At 40.0% G+C, this 14762-nt stretch overlaps 1 protein-coding gene across 1 annotated transcript in view; it reads left to right on the top strand.

Annotated features, from left to right (window-relative positions):
* EPB41L4B (erythrocyte membrane protein band 4.1 like 4B) overlaps positions 1 to 14762 on the top strand; it is a 137432-nt gene that overhangs the window by 72948 nt on the left and 49722 nt on the right. Inside the window, exon 2 of the mRNA XM_024209267.2 lies at positions 5654 to 5758. Within this exon, the coding sequence (XP_024065035.1) occupies positions 5654 to 5758 (105 nt within the window). The remainder of the gene's footprint in view (positions 1 to 5653; positions 5759 to 14762) is intronic.

Below are 14762 nucleotides of genomic sequence, written 5' to 3'. Positions count from 1 at the left end.
GCGCGGGCCAAGGGATGTGCTGGCCGCGGCTTCCCGCCGCCCCCATTGGCCCGGGACGGCGAACCGCGGCCAGTGGGGGCCACGATCGGCCGAACCTGCCGCATCAGCAGGTAAATAAAATGGCCCGGCCCGCCAGGGTGCTTACCCTGGCGAGCCGCGTGCCGAACATTGCCGACCCCTGGTATAGAGCCTGTCAAAGTGGGACAGTGATCCTGGCTGAGGCTCTTGGCACCACCATAATACCTGGGACTGGGGTGAGGTGGGGCGTTGAAAGACCCAAAAGCTTGCACAATCCACCTACTAGATTTAAGATGTCCTATCATTGCCTTGTCTGAGGATACAAAAAAGGTGTTTCTACAGTGCTTCTCTATTAAAAATGCTGGATAGCTATAATTTTTGCCCAGAATTTGTAAAACACTTCGGGTTCCTTGTTTTTATTCTAGCTGCTTCTGTTCTGTCCAAAGAGATATTTCTTTAATCCTTTTGAATCTAAACAAGGTGAATTGTCGCTGCTCCTTATTCTTTTTGGCTTGGGAGCGGTTGTTGGCAGTAGCATTTAGGAAACATCAGGATGGTAGGGGAGTGATAATGCTTAGTATAAGGACAATGTTCCACTTAGTCGCGTCCAATCCAGGGAGTTCTGGAAGACTTCTGATTAAAAATTGCTCTCTCTAAGATTTTCAGAGTACGAAGTAAAGTAGGATAAGTGTGAAGTACTTATTTGTTTAAATATTTCCTTAATCTGTGGTTGTAGTACCTGAGGTTGCCAGGCTGATCTTGGGGCAAAGAGAGGGGAAGGTAGAAGAGAATGACCCTGGAACGTAAAATTATCCTTGATGCCAGTTCCACTCTCCTGCCTATTGCAGATGTGCTTTCATGTTGATGGATGGAACAGTGGGCAACTACTTGAAACACCTTTGTCCTCAGTTGAGGCCTGAGAATGCTCCAATTTCAATTCTCTAGCACTTCAAGGAATCTTCCAGCAGAAAGTGGGAAGAGACAACTTAATAATTTTATCTCTGAAGTAAAAATTAGTAGAAAAAATATTTTAAAGAAATCTTTCCAACTTTCCTTATACATCAGGAACGAGCACAAGTACCCTCCTCCCCTAGTAGGTTATTTTTAAGGCAGATAGACATTTTGAAAAGAGCATGGATAGATGTAGGAATCAAAGTGCTGGGAGATATTTATAAGATGCTCCCATTCAAAAACCTACAAAACAAATGTACTTTGGTGCAAGAACACTGAGAGAGATACATGCTACTGTCTGTCAAATATTTGAAAAAGCATCAACATCTTACAAGCAGAACAATTTATGCTAAAGACATCACCCATGTCAACCTATTCATCCTTGAAAGTGAGATGGGAGATGGAAATAAAAAAAGATTCTATCAACAGGTCTCAGAAATTGTATTCTTTCGTAGGATATTCTGCCAGTTTTTCCTCCCTAACCATTCTGCTATGTTGATAATATTATTACACAGTTAATTTGACATGTCCAAAACACTACAAAATTCACTTTTGGAGCGCTAGTGTAGACCAGCCCTTATCAGCACTCATGTCTTTTTTTTTTTTTATTACCCTACCTCATCTGCTTTCTTTTTCCCTCATTACCATGGAGTGCCAGGAGACGGTACAAGTAAAACCAATGTTCTAGCTTTGGGAGCTGATAGCAGGTTTGTTTCCCTCTTTCCCCCTACCCCCACCCACTCAGACAGGTGGAGAAGCTCGCTGAGGGATGGATCCTCTTGAAGGGGAGAAGAGACAGATAGGGGACTCATAACTTGGACAGCTCTTCTCACATTTGGAAAACGGGAGGAGGATGTTGTTCTATGTACTTTAAGAAAGATTTGGATCCCCAGCAACACCCCAGTAAAACTGGTTGGGAAATGATTTCATGAAAATTTCAAAATAGTTTTTCTTTAATGGGCCCATTTTCCATTAAATTTTCAGCAGTATTTTAAATTGAATATTTTTTTGAAAATTTTTCATTGACTGAAATCCCAGTTTACAGTAAGAAAATGCGGTTTGGGGTAAATAAAGGATTTTAAAACTATTTTAATAATTTCCATAACAAACATCACAGAAAATTTTGATAATGTGGACAATTTAAAAAAAGAATGTATTGTTAAAGACCATTTTCCTACAAAAAAACATGTATGGAAAATTTTCTACCCACTCTACGCCCCAGCTCCTTCTGCTGTTCCCTCTTCATATTCTCCATCAGGCAGCGAAGGGATAGGAGAAAGGACAGTACTGTCTCTACTGTTAGAGGGTGGGGAGCTGCACTCTCCCATCTTCCCATTGCTGAAATGCCTGGAAGAAAGTCTTTCCCCCCCCCCCATGCTACCCAGAGCGCCAGCACAAATTTTTTATCTGAAGGTTCAAATAATTAGGAAATAACATTTATTAACATTTAAAGGCTGTTGTCTACTACAAGTTACATATGTAATATTGCATTTTACAACAATTGAGTAAATGACAATGCTACTTCTTCCATGTGACTCACTTCATATTTGTGGTGAACATGTGTGCAGTGGAACAGTGTGTGCTCCTGGCCCAGGCTGGTAGTGACGGAACAGGCTAGTGTCTGTTTGACAGGTGTCTGCTTCATAATTGGCATGCTTACTGACAGTCTATGCATAAGCAAGCTCTCAAGAATTGAATGGTCATGGAAAACTGACTTAAACTGTTGGATTCCTATTACCTGTGTTGTATCTGCTGTCTCTGCTCAGGTGGAGAGAATACTTCATTCTAGTGTGCTTTTGATTTGGCATCTTTCACAAGCATTAGTTTCACTAAACATTTAAAACAACAACAAATCCATCTTTAGAATACATTCCTTGCTTATTTGACTCTAGTCTAGAATGTTATTAAATACTGCACCTTCAAAACAGTGACGTGGATGCGTACTGTTTCTAAGCAACATTATATCTTAGGAGGTGATCATCTCAGATGTTTGCAATAAGGTTGTTGAATTTTGTGATTAATAAAGCATGTCTTTCTATAAATCATCTTGTGCCTCCCCTGAAACAAGTAAAACAATATCCTAAGATGTCACTTTCTCGCTTCTGTTAAGTAGCTGTACATCTTATTTTAATGGAGATCAGATGGATGTTTCTGAAAACATAGAAAAATTCAAATTGCAGTGTTTTCAATTTGTCAGTTATGTTATTTGAGGCTTACATAGAACTTGCCACCTACACCAGAGCTGTTTGACCTCTTCAAGAAAGCTAGTGGAGGTGGAAATTATTTCATTCCTTTCTTTATGGTTAGAGAAGAGAATTTCTAAGTATTGTAAGATAACAGCTTGGAATCTTTTCTTTTTTATAAGAATTTTTTTTTATGATGTGGTTACAATGCTCTCATACATGGAAGATCAGATTAATTGAAAACTTAAAGGTCAAATTCTAGTCCAATTGAAATCAGAGTGTTTTTCTGGGAAAGGGAGCTAAATGAAAATGCCTAACATGTTTTAGAGATCAGGTTTCTGACCTCTTAACATAGATTTAAAAAAAATAAAAAAAATTAAGAGGCAGTAGTAGACATGCTCCTACTCTTAAGATGTCCTTATATAATGGCCATAAGAAGCTAAAGATAAAGCAGTTGCCCATATCCTGGCATATATCTTGTGCTGAATGGGATCTGTCGAAAGTGCCATTCCTCCTTCCCCACTGAGGATCACTTGTAAGAGACTCAGAGCCTGAAGTGTTGTTACACCTCTGTTCAAGAGAGAACAGAAACAAATGTATTCATTATGTAACTCTGTTTATATGCAGCGCCCAACTTTTGCAGTTCTGTGTGTCGTATTTAACAGTCAACCTAGGCTCTGTATACTTTACATTCATTAGAACAATATTTGATACTATTGCACATTTTACAAACTGCCCATGCAAATAGTACAGCTGCTCCCTTCAGTAACACAGTCATTGAACAGTAATCTAACAATGAAACTGCCATAGATCCATACTACTGACTTGTTCCTTCCCTGACATATATGGAAAAAGGTGGACTTTTCAGTATATTGTATTTGGAAGGTTAAAAAATGGCTTGAATGGACCACAAAGCAGGAGAGTAAATTCCATAGCTGAGGACCCCTTGTGGAAAATGCCTGGTTAGCAGCTTTTTTTCTTTAAAAAAAAAAAAAAGAGAGCTCTTGTTTGAGCCCCTTTCCTGACCAACTTCAACTTTAGCAATATCGCAGAGAAAGAGAGAAGTTTAGGCATATTACTTAGTAAACCAATAAAATGATGATAAAATTAATTTAATAGTTTAAATTTATTGCCTCATGGTAGAATTTACCTCAAGTCTTTATAATAAAGTTGTATATGTATCTGTTTCACAACATTTTGGGTGGTTTTAATCTAAATTAAGTCAAGTGGACCAAGATAATATTGTAATAAGTGCCTTTATAAATGTGTGTAACCATAATAATGGGCTTACTATTGAATGTGCACTCAAAATGGTAACCTCCTTGCATGCATGACTAAGTAGGTTACTTCTATCCATCCGTGTATACAAATCACATGCAGTAATATGAATGCAACGTAAGTGTGCAGTTGTGGGCATTAGGACTTTAAATCTGAAAATCAGGTGCACCGTGTCTAGGGAATTGGTCTACATCTCATTGTGACATGATGCTGCTCCTTACCTAAAAAAAACAAGGCTCCAGTTCAGTTGCATGTTGTGCTGGATTATTTTCTTCTAAAGAAATTCTTTCCAAATATTTGAAAAAATATATTCTCAACTCTAAGCAACAAAGTTGGCATTTCAAATTGGTTTGTTTCTGTGCTTTTCCTTCCACCCATTCCCACAATCTCCACACCTTAGTTTTCTTCCAGTGTTTGAACTTGACAGCAGCACTGATGACTTAAATTCATGAGTTACCCTTTGAACAAGTGGACAAGCATACAGGTACAGCACAGGAGTAGTGACAGTGCAAGCTTCGTTACCAACATCCTGCCTGTGAATCAGCCCTAACCTGGGCTGAGGGTAGTTTAGTTTTCATTCCCACACATTCCTATAAGGGTGCCAAATTAGTAAAACTTGTAGGTTTTGTTTTGTTTTGTGTAAAGGCCATAAATGCTGTTCAACAATTAGCAGCATTATTTAAAGACCCTATCAAATGCCATTATCTTTCCTTGTAGTACTCTTAACTAGTCAAGTTGTCTTAAATTTATTTTGCTGCCTGAATGGTGCAATGGCAGTTCATAATTGCAGTTGACATCAGGCAGCTGCCAACAGACTTCAGACGATTACTGAAGCAGACATTTAATAGAGAATTTGGTTTCCTGGGGTTTAAAATACTGGCTCCATATTGCAAGGCATTAGCAATGAAATTATTTTCCTTTTGCTTCTGTAGCTACTTGTAGAAAACTTCTTAAAGTTGAACTGGGCGCAAAATGTTTTGACACTAAACTAAATAGTAAATTTATTGCACATCTTGGTGATTTGTCAGTGTTCGATACCATCATGATAAACACCTAAGAAATACTTTATTCATTGGAGGAAATAAAAGCACTTTCAGCTGAATTGTTTAACATCTAAGCAGTATACTTCTCATGCAGTTTTTAAAATGAATTGTCTTTGTACATTCTCCCTCCCCCACCAAACCCTTTTAAAAAAATCTATTGTTTTTCCTTTTGAATTACAGAAAAATGCAAAAGGGCTGGATTTGTTTGACCAGATTGTCTACCATTTGGACCTTGTGGAAACTGATTACTTTGGCCTGCAGTTCATGGATGCCTCCCAGGTTACAGTATGTACAATGTTTCTTTCATGTTTGCAATAGTTTATGATGCCAATTACAAATGTATAATTGGTGGAAATGGTAGAGAAATAAATGAATAAAATGTTGAAATAACTAGAGAGGTGATGGTCAACAATTCTTACAAATAGGGCCAGACATTTGAAGTGAGGTATGGGTCATTTCATGTTGTTAATTGTATGTGTACAATTTAGGCCCTTATGGCCAGTTTGGTGCTGATTGTGTGTGGGAGAAGGGGGCTTCATGTTTGGTAGGTCCATGATACTGAAACTGGTTTAAAAAAAACCCCTTGATCTCAGTATAATCTGCAGTAAATCAGGGGTCCTGATAACCCCTGCTGCCAGAGTTGCAGATTGTGTTGTTTTTTTAGCATGATGGAGAAATAGCAAGTTAGATTACAATCTTGTATTTGTGGTACTCATGATGCAAAATTCTCACCCCCATCCCAGGACTCATAGGTCTGCAGTAAAAATTAGCTATTTAAATAAAACAACCTCACCCATTTTACAAATAGGTGAAACTGCAGGAAAATAGTATTTAAAAAGTCTAATTTCCTGTGGCAAAAATACGCTAAACTATTTGTTGCTTTTTGCTATAGGCATGTCCACCTTATTCTCTGTAATTTTGCTATCATTGCTGGCCATTTGAGTAGCAAATAAGATTTTAATGGCTTGGAAGGTAAACTGCTGCAACTGAGTCCTCTGAAATAAGTAAATATTTTCCATAGCACACAGGAGGAAAAGATGCAGTAAGATGCCATTAAGGTTGAACAATGGGGTCATATGAGAGAAAATATTGGTATATACAGTAAAGTGTAGTTTCTGAATTTTCCTTTTCAGAATTCTCAGTTTCATTACGTAGTGAACAGAAGATGCAATGGTCTAGAAAAAAATATTGTGTCAGAAGATGATTACATTTGAGCAGTGTGTTACTTAGCCAAAGTATCTCAGATCACCAACATGCAATGATAAACCAGTACATGTACTAAAACAGGATGACATGGAAAAAGAATCTTGCATGTTGTAAGTGAAGGCCTATTTGAAATGGGGAAAAATAATCTGGTCTTATTTATAAGAGAACTTACTTTCTCTTAGATTTGTTTGTATTTTATTAAATTGTATGTACTGATCTCCAGAAAACACAACTATCAGCTGACAGCAGTTTCAAACACTGACTTTTCCCTTGTTGCAATAGTTGCTAACATTTTGCTTATTTTGATATGCAATATTTTTTTAAAATAAACTGGTTATTAGGTCACAGCTGTTGGAGACTTGTGTGTTCATTATAAGAAAAAATCTTAGAAAATTAGATTCTAGATTGACTTTTGGTTTATATTTCCATCAAAAGCACTGAGTCTAAATCAGTGCCTGCTTTTCTCTGCTTGTACATAGAGCTATTGAAAATCAGGAAAATAATTTTATAAAATTTCTGAATTGTCTCATGTTTGCTGGTTTTGAAATGGTCCCATTTTTCCATATTTGCATAATTTTTCAGATTTTTTTAATTTAAATGGTTTTCAAAATGGTTATAGAAGGTTGTCATTTACCTAATAGTTTTTTTTTCCCCATGGAGAACTAGGTTTTCAGTAAACAAAAAAATTTGTTAATGATTTCAATTTGAAGTGTATTAAAACATTGTGTAGATAAACAAAATTTGGATGATACCAAAATTTAGTAATTTTTTGTTTGAGAAAAGGCCATTTTTCAATGGAAAGCTTCTTGCCTGAAAACTCTGGATCAGTTCTACAGGAATCTATGTAAATAATTTTTTTTAAAAAGCCACCTCTCAGTGGCTTGAACCCAATCTTCAACTTAAATGAAAAATTATCCTTTGACCATGCAGACTTTATTTTCCTCCTACTTTCTCCAGAGTCTCTTCTCTGTTAGTTTCTTCATCTGTTCCCTACTTTATACATGAAAGAGCTATAGATGTAGGTAATCCCAAAGAATTTCCATTTTGTGTTTCACCTGTCACTGGGTGAGAAAGCATATAGGCTAGGCCCACCCAGAGCCTGCTCCAGGCACCAGCTTGGCAAGCAGGTACCAGCTTGGCAAGCAGGTGCTTGGGGCGGCCACTCCGGAGAGGGGCAGCAGGTCCAGCTATTCGGCGGCAATTCAGCGGACAGTCCCTCACTCCCTCTCGGAGCGAAGGACCTTGCGCCAAATTGCTGCAGCAGATCGTGATCGTGGCTTTTTTTTTTTTTTTTGGGCTGCTTGGGGTGGCCAAAACCCTGGAGCCGGCCCTGGGCCCATCTGTCTGGGAGCATGCTCTCTTCTGCCACAGACAGAACTGGCTGCCTTTTGCCCCTATAGAGTACACATTGCCCAATTTGCCCTAAGCCTGGACATTTGTGTAATATGAGTTCACTGTGCTCCTTCATAGCACAGCTGGCAGGAGGATGTAGCTGCAGTTCATGGAGGCACACAGCACGGCAGGGGAAGGAAAGGGTCCAAGCAACAGGAACAGAATTTCAAAGAAAAGCTACCTTTTGGGTCTTGAAGCAGCTCAGGATGGTCACCAAATTGTTAAGAGTAGTGTGTATGTGTGTTTAGAAATTCCTTTGCAGAGTCTCTGTAACTTGCTATAATGTAATCCCTGAAGAAGGAGATGGTAAGATAGAAGGTCAACAGTTTGAGTGGAACTCAGGGAGCATTTAACAGCTAGTGGTGAGGCTTGGGAAACCAGGCACTAGTTTCAGGGTCTTGGCAGTTCATAGTCCCCACTGACAAGAGGGATATCAGATTCAGGATCTGCAGCTAGAGTGTGGGCCTAAACTATGCCCATCCCCAACAAGCCAAGAGTATGTGGGACCTAAGGTTTGGGTCCAATACAGGAGCCTGGTGAGTGTCCAGCAGAGGAAGGTCATCCAGGGTTGTAACTCCATCTCATGTGCTGATATGAGCCTGCAACTGCTAGTAGGAACCCCTCTTAGACACTCTGACCATTAACACCCAGTCTCTTTTCCTTTACTTCAGCAGCCAGGTAGCAACATCATCATGGTTCTCATTTGCTTGCGGGTGACATAAGCTGGCAGCTATGATTTAATTATTTTAACTATTGTTATTAGAATACTGCTGACCTAAATAAATGTTATTTTTGGCAGAATAGCCATTTATGCATTTTATTTACCTATCCAGCCTTTTTTATCTTAAGCCATTTTAAGGAATAAGATCATTTGCAGCATAGCTCATAAAATTAGAGCAGGAAACCCTTAAACAAATCTGTGAAATTGACTCTGCATCACTTTATGCCAATACAGTTTGGAAAAATCCATATAAATAAATATCTTACTTTTAATAAATATATTGGAATTGTATGCACTTCGTTTATTCCAAAGCAAGGCTTTGTCCCATGATCTTCACTTCCAGATTCTAGCCCTAGATGTGGAAATAAATATATTTAAACAAGAAAAACAAACAAAAAATCCTCTACTACCCTATGGGAAAATTTGATGGTAGAGGAAGGTGATGGTTTGTGAGATAGAAAACTTTAAACTTTCTAAAGGATATTTTATCTCCAGAAATAAATCTCTATTTCATAACTTGCAGGCTGATCATGACAGTTTCAAAATAAAACTAAATTCTATTCTAGTCGTATTCTGATGACTTTGTGCTATATGTTATTCCTACAGAACTCAGTGACAGAACTCCCAAGACGTGGTCCTTTATATCTATTTCAGTTGTAGTCCAACTGAAATACTTGTACCTCACATATTCAAAGAAGAGTCTAACAACTAAGTTCTATAGTATTCTAAAACTCCCCACGTCTTTTCCTCTCTCTTTCTGAATAAAAAGCAATATGCTACTCTCTGTAATTGTTCTTGTTTGTGAGAGGAAAAAGCAATGGGTAGAAATTGAAGAAACTGTCAGTGTTATCTTTCGTGAGTTTTCTGTTGCTCAGCTAACCCCAAATAAGAATAAATGCCAAATAACTACTGCATCTCCAAAGCAAAGAAATTGAGCCTTAGATTAATGCAAATTCCTGCTACAATAGGAAATGTATGAACTGATTTGCACAAAATACTAAGCTAACAGTTTGAGTGTTTGAAAATGTGAGGGTGGGTTTTTTCCCCTTTAATTCTCAATTCCTGTTTTTTATTGAGCCTAGAAGTGGAAGTAGCAAAACTTACAAGACACTATTAGCTACTAGGTTGTCCCAATTGGAAGTCAGTAGTTGATTGTGTGGAATATACAGTCTATAGTGGTTTAGATAAATTGATAGGTATCCAAATCAAACTTTTTGAGGTCCACTTGTTACTAATCTTGACCCACCTTTTGTTGAGGTCTATAATTTTCTTACTGGTTGTTCCCAAACACTCTTTTTCTGTTGTTGCCAACTGTTTTTGTGAGGTGTAACATTCTTTTTCTCTGGAAGCTGGGAGGACTACAGTCCCATACCTTGTCTGAAAAGTGTCCTATGTGTGCTGGCAAAACACTTATGCCCTTGTTTGCTTCCATTTCTTATCATGTATCCAAACAGAAGCAGTATTAGTATTTGATTAGTGTGGCATTTAGTGTGATTTATTCTGTAATTTTTCTTCTGTTCCCAAAAGTAACTCATGGGATAAGAGGAAGGTGGTCTCATGGATTGGTAACTGTTTAAAGGATAGGAAACAGAGTAGGTATAAATGGTTAGTTTTCAGAGTGGAGAGAGGTAAATAGTGGTGTCTCCCAGGGGTCTGTTCTGGGACCAGTTTTATTCATATTCATAAATGATCTGGAAAAAGGGGTCAACAGTGAGGTGGCAAAATTTGCAGATGATACAAAATTACTAAAGATAGTTAAGACCCAGGCAGACTGCGAAGAGCTACAAAAGGATCTCTCAAAACTGGGTGACTGGGCAACAAAATGGCAGATGAAATTTAATGTTCATAAATGCAAAGTAATGCGCATTGAAAAGCATAATCCCAGCTATACATATAAAATGGAGTCTAAATTAGCTATTACCACTCAAGAAAGATCTTGGAGTCATTGTGGATAGTTCTCTGAAAACATCCACTCAATGTGTATCGGCAGTCAAAAAAGCGAACAGAATGTTGGGAATCATTAAGAAAGGGATAGATTATAGGACAGAAAATATCATGTTGCGTCTATATAAAACCATGGTACGCCCACATCCTGAATACTGTGTGCAGATGTGGTCACCCCATCTAAAAAAAAGATATATTGGAATTGGAAAAAGTTCAGAAAAGAGCAACAAAAATGATTAGGGGTATGGAATGGCTTCTGTATGAGGAGAGATTAATAAGACTGGGACTTTTCAGCTTGGAAAAGACATGATTGAGGTCTATAAAATCATGACTGGTGTAGAGAAAGTAGATAAGGAAGTGTTGTTTACTACTTCTCATAACACAAGAACGAGGGGTCACCAAATGAAATTACTAGGCAGCAGGTTTAAAACAAATAAAAGGAAGTATTTCTTCACACAATGCACAGTCAACCTGCGGAATTCCTTGCCAGAGGATGTTGTGAAGCCAAGACCATAACAGGGTTCAAAAAAAGAACTAGATAAATTCATGGAGGATAGGTCCATCAGTGGCTATTAGCCAGGATGGGCAGGAATGGTGTCCCTAGCCTCTGTTTGCCAGAATCTGGGAATGAGCGACAGGGGATGGATCACTTGATGATTACCTGTTCTGTTCATTCCCTCTGGGGCACCTGGCACTGGCCACTGTCGGAAGACAGGATACTGGGCTAGAAAGGCCTTTGGTCTGACCCAGTAGGGCCATTCTTATGTTCTTATATTATATGTTTTTCTTTCATTTGTTTAATTTTAAAGGACAGGGATATGTGGGAGCAGGAGATGAGATTAAATGTACTAAAATATCAATTTGGTCCCTTTTATTCCTCTTCCTGAGAAATCCTCTAATTTCCTGTTGTTATTGACAGTCCTAGACTGATGTTTAATTCATTCACTGCAAGGTATTTACTGGGAGGGGCAACGAGATGGGCTGGGTGGCCTCATTGGAAATGTGCTAAAATAAACTCAAAAAAGCAATTGTTTATTTTACTTTTTAAGGTGTAAAAAGTAAGAAAAGGGCAATTCTAAGGATCAGAGAATACATTAGACACTATCACATACAACACAAAGTCTATAACGACAACAACGAAGCATCAATAACCAAGTGCTTCATTGACTGAAAGCAGGGAATTTGCATCTATGTGGAAGGTGCACCAAAGTAGGTGACAGCCCAGTTATCTCCACCTGGCTCAATTAGGAGTAACTAGAGATACACACAAAAGGCAGGAATATTCAACCAAAGGGACTTCTTCACACTGGAGTTTGGGGGCCACCATGGGCAGGAAAGGCCAGCTCCTTACTGCCCTTATTCTCTGTCCACAGCATATGCTATAGATAAAGTCAGGGCCTGATCCAATACCCACTGAAGTCCATTGGAACCTTTTCATATGGGTCAGGGCCTTGAAATGTTGTGTACATATGGAAATTTGCAAAGAATATGAAATGACAGGTCTGCACCTTCCCTGGTGTGCAAATCCACTCCATTCCCTGTTCCAGGCCACGTGGGCCAGTGTGAGCTCAGACTCCAAGATAAGTACTGAGTGGTTAAAAGATGATCATAATGATTCAAAAGGAAGGACGAGTCTCTTCAGACTTTCCTTTTACAGGGTATCTTGTTTTTCCCTAAAGCTTGCCAGTTTGCTCAATCCATACAGTAACTTGAATTTGAATAAGTTAAATGGTAATGAAAAAAGTGTTTTTAATCAGAAAGGGTTCCTTTTCATGTTTCAAACATTCAGAGTTTTATGGTATTGCTTTTATACTTCCTTTTAAATTGCCAAATGTTTGAGAGATGGTGAGTGAGTAGCAACTCAAAGCAGTTGTTAGGCCAACTAGGGTGTTTCCTGCAAGTATAACGCCCCAGCTAGTGCTGAATGCTATAAATAGGGATATTTGGAGCACAGTCGGAGACCACCTTAAATATATTAAATTTTAGGAGGGATGGAGTAGAAAACTGGTAAATATTTTGATAATACAACAGATTCAGTTGCTGACTCTGCTATAGACTTACTGCTTCACATTGGGCAAATCACTTAATCTGTCTGTGACTAAATTCCCCATTTATAAAAAGATCAGAGTAATATTTCTTTTCACCCACTTTGTCTGTCTGTGTGTTGTAAGCTCTTTGGGGCAAGACCTGTCCCTAACTATGGGAATGTGTGGCATGCAGCACAGTGGGGCCCCAATCTCTGTTGAGACCTCTCAGTGCTATTGTAATACAAATAATAAATGTCTCCTTACCCTCAGTGCTGAGGCCAATTGCAATGGTGATATAGACACCCATCCGCTAAAAACTAGACTGAGGTAATTGGCTGTCTTCATGTAGCTACTACTCATGTGTCTCATGAATAACTACTTTCAGTTACACCTGCCTAGGGCTGGATTTTACCAGTGAACTATACATGAAAGGCTTCAACACATTAAAAATTCCCAGAGTTGTTCTAGTCCATAGTCGTCTTTAATCTTTTAGAAGGAATATGGGCTGTTTACCTGAAGGGCTTATGATAATACCATGGTACAATCTTGAGAGGTGGTGGAGAAGCAGGCTCTTAACTTCTGAGGACCTATGACTGAGAAATTCTCTTCCCCCATACTACTACACACTTCTAAATACACAAACAATAGTACCCCTCATGGTTAGGCTCTAGACTCTCTTACGTGACGTGTGCACTGCTGGAAATTTTTCAGTCTCTTCCCACTCTGAGCTTTAATCAGGCATGTTGCCTATTTATTGTAAATTGTTTAGCTTATTTTTGTGAAGATGCCAGAAGCCTTCAGGCACGGATGCCTAGAAATTAAAGATTGTTATTTATTACTGAAGTTGATCTGGAGTGGCATCAGCCAGTCACCAGCAGAGCAGCTGTACAACAAAAAAATCTAATGAGGTTTGTGCTACACTGGGCAAATTGTTGTGCACAGTTTTCTTTTCCTCTTGAGATGTGGAGTAACTGCAGGAGGAGTAAGAGGAGGAAGGCTATCCGTGTCACACAGTTCTTCAGTGTGGCTTTCCAGGCTCAGATTCAGCTTGCAGCAGCATGCTTTAGGGGAAGCTATATTTTATGGACAAAACTCCCTTTAACCCTTTAATTCTGCTAAGCTGAAACTTGTGACTCAAACTTACACCAGTGAAGCTCTATCATTTTGTGACAGTGTTGGACTCACCACCGCAGCGCCTCCCGCTGGCACGTCTGGGAATTAGCTCTGTCCTCTACAGGGAGCCCTCTGCCAGTGGTGTCCCGTCCCTCATCCGCTCCCCTGTTGGTGTCCGGACCCGTGTTGCTCCCTGCTCGGCGGCGTCCTCTTCAGGACACTTCCCTCCGGCAGTGCCCACTGCTCTGGTCTCACCCCCTTCCGGGGGTCTGGTGTTATCAGCAGTCCTCCATCTGGACCTGTTCTAGTGGCTGGCTGCAGCCTTAAAGTCTAGCTCCTTTGTCACAGGGGCCAACCACAGCCTGTATCAGGCCACGCTCCTCCTCGGCCAAGTGTAGTACAAGGGGGAATGGGGGGACCCAGGCCCACCTGCTACTCTGGGTCCCGACCCAGGGACCCTCTAGCGGCAGCCTCTCTGCCCTCCTTCTCTCCCCTTGTCAGACTTTGTCCCTGGGCCGCTTCCCCTTCGGCCCTGTGCACCCGCTTGGCCCTTTGTAGCAAGGCCCGCAGCCTGGGGTTTTCCTTGGCTGGAGCTCCCCAGCTCCTTCTGCCCTCCCCCAGCACTGCTCTGTCCAAGGTGCTGGTCTCCAGAGATGGACCTTCCCCCATGAAAGTCTGGGACAGACTGCCTGTGCCTCTTCTAGGCAGCCTTTACATAGGGCCTAGCCTAGCCCTGATTGGCTCTCAGTAGGCCCTTCTCTAATTGGCTGCCGGCCTGCGCAGCCGCTCTGGCCTACTCTAGCCCCCTCTCTCATGGGGGTGGGGCAGCCGCCCAACCACACATTTAGATAAGATATTAGCATGTGATGCATATTAAAGAAATTCC

Source organism: Terrapene carolina, unplaced genomic scaffold, assembly GCF_002925995.2.
Source record: "Terrapene carolina triunguis isolate 2854851 unplaced genomic scaffold, T_m_triunguis-2.0 Scaffold183, whole genome shotgun sequence".
NCBI classification, from domain to species: Eukaryota; Metazoa; Chordata; order Testudines; family Emydidae; genus Terrapene; species Terrapene triunguis.
This window is presented reverse-complemented; position numbering and strand designations above follow the sequence as displayed.